General features: G+C 44.5%; 1 protein-coding gene across 1 annotated transcript; it reads right to left on the minus strand.

Moving 5' to 3' along the window:
* Nucleotides 1-995: 995 nt before the first annotated feature.
* On the minus strand, nucleotides 996-5,953 carry vrtn (vertebrae development associated). Its single transcript, XM_073493176.1, has 3 exons — nucleotides 5,797-5,953; nucleotides 4,469-4,797; nucleotides 996-3,933 (listed from the first exon to the last, which is right to left on the minus strand). Exons 2-3 carry the CDS (start codon nucleotides 4,778-4,780, stop codon nucleotides 2,170-2,172), a joined length of 2,076 nt encoding a protein of 691 aa, XP_073349277.1. The 5' UTR covers nucleotides 4,781-4,797; nucleotides 5,797-5,953; the 3' UTR covers nucleotides 996-2,169.

Consider the following 5,953-nt stretch of genomic DNA (forward strand, 5'->3'; position numbering starts at 1 on the left):
GAGGCAACTGAGGGTTTCTGTTATATACACGTGTGATCACAGATTTTTCTTTTGTCCCTAAACATAAACAGTTGCAATGAATACAGAGCAAGTGAAATAGTGAAGGTGAAAATGTGTAAAATGATGCAGCGACTGGTATTATTAGAACAAACATGGTTTCCATGCTGATTTTTAAGACAATACAGTCTGTATCACAGATCCCCCCCTTCCTTCTCGCTACACCTCCAGCCCTCCCCCAAACTCTTGGATGTTCCTGGTCTTATCTCAAACACCTCTATCCCCATGCATACAATTAACCCCTTCCCCCCTGTATGTACTTAATTCCACCCTCTTGACCATTACCTTCATTACCATAAGCACAATAGCTAAACAGAGAAAAGGCAGTGAGCAAAAACCACAACACAAAAAAACAGTCTCAGAGCTCATTGCTATTCTTTAGCCACCGGCTCGGTTTGACCTGCTTGTTCGCACTTTAGGATGCAGTTTTGTTCCTTTTTGTCTTTTGCTTTATCATTTGTACAGCGCACTGTATGTCAGCGTAAATTAACTTGGCGAGGCCCGGCACGTCTTCTGGGTCGTGACACACCGCAGACCTCTGCCACGAATGCGTGATGTGTTCATCTGTCCCATTTATCCAGTCGGAGAATCAAATCAAGATGCAGCTGATGGGGCAGAAGATTAGAAGTGCTTAGAGAGGGGTTATTGGTATCACTTCAGCCAGAACAATGGCTCACTCACTTGGAAGGAAGACCAATTGATTTAGGAAAATTACAAAGAGGTTTTACAGTGGCTTGACTTATTGCGACGCCTGCTTTTCGACATTGTGGAGCATAAAACACGTGGCCGCTTTAACAATTTGTCAGGCACGGCTTGTGTTAATGATCTGACACGCTGAAGCACCATTTCCTAAGGTCATGTGCGATACCTGGCACCAAAATGCAGCGTTAAATAGCCCATGATATGAGATTTTTTTAAACAGGAATGAAGCAGGGTGATGCTGGTTGATGGTTTATTGATATACAGCCTGACAGCACAGATTCCTTTACTGACTGAATGACTGGAAGGTATCAGTTATACATTATAGTCTCAAAAGTACTGATTTCAGATGTGAAATGAAAAAGAAAAATAAATACACTAAGTACAAATGCCAACTAAAATCTATAATTCAGGAGGTGTAACAGTGGCTGAAAAAAAAACTGCCAAGGTAGCTTATAAAGTCTGATATTCCCCAATATAATAAGGAAATAGGTAGTTTTGAAATGAAGGATCGTACAAAAAAATAAAATATCTTCATTTATATTCCGTTTTCAAGTAAAGAAACCAAGTAAACATTTTTCAAAAATAGACCAAACTTAACCAAAGGGTGCATGATGGTTAAGATAATACATTCAACAGTGTGATGGGAACTATTTTAGTGCAAATAAAGTGACAAAACTCACAGTTTATATCATGTTCACAGAAAAAGAGGCATCTTAAAAGTTGGTCATTAAAATGGCAAAAAACACATAAAACCTGGGTGCAGAAAGTGAATCCCTGAGGTGTTTACATTCAATAATCAAAAAAAGGGGGGGACTATGAGAAAGGACTGGAAACCTGTTTACACAGAAGATGTCTGAACAAGAGCGAGTAAACCCATCTCTGAAAACAAATACTGGCAGCTCTTTACATTCAAATAATCAAAAATCAACAAACCACCATGACTTTCCCAGAGCAGTATCACATGCATCAACAAAAAAAAAATTCATACATTTAGGCATTTACAGTCTTACTACAAAGAAAGGTGAAAAAATAAAAAAAGGACCACAATGCTGAGCAAGGATTAAAAAGGAGAATGGAGGAGAACGGCTTCAAACAAAATGCCACTAAACAGCAGCTTTGAACTGCCTGTTGCCTGGAGGGCAACATGCAGAGTTTAAGCGGACCAAGTTTCTTTTCACACACGTGCAAATGTCCACGAGGGAGGAATGAGCTGAGGTGGGGGGGACAGAGGGAGGACACAATGCATTTGGATGCAAAGCCGGCATACTCAACAGTCTTTAAGAACGTGACGTCTACAAGGTGAAGGTACGATGTTTTCAGAGGATTGAATGCCAAGAAGTTCTTCGACAGAGATTTCTTTTGTAATCCTGGAAGCCCATTTTTTTTTAATGGGATTAAAACTTTGCATATTTACCCATGAACCAGTGACACCCCGTGATACAAAGCTCGCTTCCACATGTAGTACGTCGAGCGCGGGGTGAAGGGGAAGTAGGACCGGAATTCTTTGAATGTAGGGAAGGATTTCTCCTCGAAGCGTCGCTGCAGGAACAGCTTGGCTTTGGCCTTGAAGTTGGCCAGGGCCACGACATCCATCGCAAACATCTGCTCATCTATGGGTGTCATTCCGTGAAGGATGTGCTTTGAATGTGGGGCATCAAAGGAGGGCGTGGAGGAACTTTGTACATATTTAGGACTCTCAACAAATGGGAGCACGTGCTGACTATCCATCCTTCTCTCCGTAACGTTGTGTTCTGTCGCAGTGTTCTCAAGACTTTCAGGAAGGTGGATCTCTGCGTCCTGTGTGACCATCTTCTTCTTGCGCTTCTGACCACTACGCCACAGCCAGTAGAAACACGGGGACATGGATGGGAACTTGAGCTTGAACTTTGTGAGGGACCATTTGGACTTCTGGACGTGCAGTTTTGCAGCATCTCGGAGCTGCTTTTTACTCATGTACGCCAGCCTGAAACTTCTATGCGTCCTCCTGCAGACCCTCATTCTGGTAAAGACTGGCTGGTTGGCGTTTGGCGTGACTGGCGACAGACTTTTTGGACTTTGGCTCTTGTCTGCATCAGAGCTGTCCTCGCTGCTGCCGACACTGCCTTTGTAACCTCTGTTGAACAGCATGGCTTCTCTCCTCCAGTTGTAGTAGGTGGATCTGGAGATCCCTGGGAAATTTCTTTTGAAGACCCTGAAGGGGAGCGAGGCATTCACGGCGATGCAATTTTGCAGACAGCGCTTAGCTTCCTGCATATTAGCTACACTCTGGGCACGATCCAGATCCAGCTTGCCGAGGCTGAGGCCAAACATACTGGCCACGCTGTCATGGTGGTCTGGCTCGTCCTGCTTTGCTTCCGGTGAAGACCAGACCTCCTGTTCTGTGCTCTCACCAGGACTGATCTCTCCGGTTGATGATGAGGTGGAGAAGTTCCCTCCGGTTTTTAGGAGCTCGTGCTTCCAGTTGTAGTAAGATGACCTTGAGATCTCTGGGAAAAACTCTTTGAACTGGTGCAGAGGGATGAGCTTACCCTCCAAGTAGCAGGCCTGCAAGAAGTACTTTGCTTCGTACCTGGCTGCAGACTTTTTGCAGTGCTCCTGTGTCTGCCTCTTCCAGCGGTAGAAGGTCCTCTTGGTGATGTTGTACTTGTCCTTCAAATTCGGGTATGACAGCTGCGAATCCGGGTTCAAGAGCTCCTCACCGTTGATCGGAGACTCTCTCTGCTCACTATTAGGGCTTCCAAACGTGAGGTCACTTGTCTGGACTAGTGCCACAAAATAATTTGGCCTGAACAACGACTCAGACTGCAGCTGGCCAGACCACATGACATGAAGGGTTAGCGGGTCAGAGTCATTAGGCCAGGTCCTTGGGCGTATGAGACGGTTGAAATAGGGTCGGATCTTGAAGTTGAACATGGGGTAGATGGAGTAGATGTTAAACTGCAGTACAGATGACAGGGCGTACACGTGCCACATGTTGGCGTAGGAGCCGGGAAAGCAGGACGCTTTGACATCTGCATCAAAGATGGCCTCCAAGACTGTTACGGGCAGGTTGAGCATGTCCTCAGACTCTTCGGCACAGAGACTGAAGCGAACCGCCTGGAGCATCATTTTTGAATCAATCATCCCAGACAGGTAATATCTCTTCCACAGCACCATTTCCACCACTGTCCGTACCTGCAGGGGACCAAACGATGCAGTTAATATTACAATCATAAAGTACTGTTTTAAAGGGTAATTCCATCAATTTTAACACATTTAAGCATATGTGCAACAAGTAGCATAAAGCCTTTAGTAGTGCCAGAGGAAGCTGCACATAATCTCATATAGTGCCTCCAGTGATGTTACTCAGTGGCTAAATTGCATTGTGGGTAATGTAGGCAGCAAGTTCTGGTTCTGCTGGATCAATTTTGATCATTTGTTTTTAAACCGTCCAACAGTGTTATAAGAGTTCAATGCAGAACAGTGAACTGCTTTCCAAAACCTGCCGCCTACATTACCCACAATGCTACTTGGCGGCTCAGTGACATCACTGGAGGATGTTTTTCAGATTACATGCAGCTTCCTCTTGAGCCACAAAAGGCTTTAAACTACTTTTTTCACATATGCAGTTGCACTTGTGTAAAATGTGTAAAATTGATAGGGGTACCCTTTAAGCGCAACAATATACATTTAGATCATAGAAAGCAAGATATAAACAATCGCTGCTCACCTGTAGCTCCAAGCTAAGTTCAGTGTTGCCCACCAACAGCATGCTCACTGCATCAAACAACAAGTTGCCCTCTCCTTTGCAGTTTAGAGGCAGAAGGCCCATGGGTGCGTCGGCTGGGTACAGACCACGGGCCTCATCGTCCACGCCTGCCCACTCCGGGAAGTCCTGACAGGGGGTCACGGGCAGCTGGAAGGGAGCGAGGACCTGCTCGACCTCCAGGGCCACTCTGGTCAGAGCGTCTAGGCCCGAGCTCTCCGTGGCCTCCTGGAGATCCCCCAGTACAGAAAGCACGACCTCCTTCCTCTGAATCATACCTGGTCTGATGAGAGCTGGAGGGAGGATGGAGGAGGGGGAGACGGTGAATGATTGTGATGGTGATGAGTAAAAACAGATGGTTCTGGGAATCTCTCTACATCAGGCCCTTTATTATCAGTAGACTGGATTATGTAGATTACTGTGATCTGGCCAGTGGAAAAACAAAACAGCTGCAGCTTTAAAAAGGTACATTATGCAGTTTTGGGCAAGATCTTCATTGACTGATATATTTTTTTAATGCATTACCAAAACTAAATAAACAAACTCTCTTTTGTTTTCATGACGGAATAAACAAACAAACCCTAAAAGGACAACACAGTTTCATGCTGTTTTACTTTGTTTACATGTGGCGGACCCTGCCACCTTTCTAGCTTCAAACAGTGTTCTTGGGACCTTATTTTCCCCTGAGAATAGCTTGTTTATACAAAGTAAATATTTCTGATTAGTGCCTCATTAAAATCCTGGGTTTGAGTTTCTTCTCCAGAATTACACAGTGCCCCTTTGATTAAATGCTGCTGGTGCCTTTAAAATAAAACAAACACACCTCACTAATTTATTGCACTGGATTCATTCCTGCATAATGAAGTATTAAAGTGATATATGAGGTACTTAAATGCAAGTTTAACTTTTCTGCAACACCACAGCTGTGTTTCCCCCGTTTAAAGGTTTATCTTATCTTTAGGTTAGGCCTGAAAACAAATTACATCCAAGAAAAAGTCAGTAAAAATCGATGATAGTGTGTTTTATAGTCTTTTTTCTGAGAAATGAGCCAATGTGAATCGTTTAAATTCTTCAATAATTCAACTTCAAAGTCATTACCTAAAACTGTGTGGCCTACTTTTGTGCTGCGCCCTGACTGTGCGTTTGAGGCTCTCCGTGCGTAATTTCAAACACTCCATTGAACTTGCGACGTTTGAATCCCCTGAAGTTAAGTTAGTATCACTTGAACGCAACACACAAAACGCCTTTCTGGACTGCTTGTTTGTTCGCATTGGAAACAATCATGCTCCTACCTGAACGTCCACAGACTGAAAGAGAGTGGCTTGTTTGCAGCGGGCGGCTTCTCAGCTGATAGTGTTGATCTCTCTCTCTGGGAGTTTTAGTCCATTGTGCGCGTCCAGCCCCGGTGTGTGTCCTGTGTCCTCCTCCGGTGAGCAGCGCAAGGAGATG

This window comes from Pagrus major, chromosome 22 (genome assembly GCF_040436345.1).
Source record: "Pagrus major chromosome 22, Pma_NU_1.0".
Classification (NCBI taxonomy): domain Eukaryota; kingdom Metazoa; phylum Chordata; class Actinopteri; order Spariformes; family Sparidae; genus Pagrus; species Pagrus major.

Excerpts from the sequence above, each read along its gene's own strand:
- vrtn (XM_073493176.1), bottom strand. The coding sequence starts at position 4,780 with ATGATTCAGAGGAAGGAGGTCGTGCTTTCTGTACTGGGGGATCTCCAG. Across the intron at positions 3,934-4,468 it reads AACTTAGCTTGGAGCTACAG|GTACGGACAGTGGTGGAAAT; the intron begins GTGAGCAGCGAT and ends GGTCCCCTGCAG.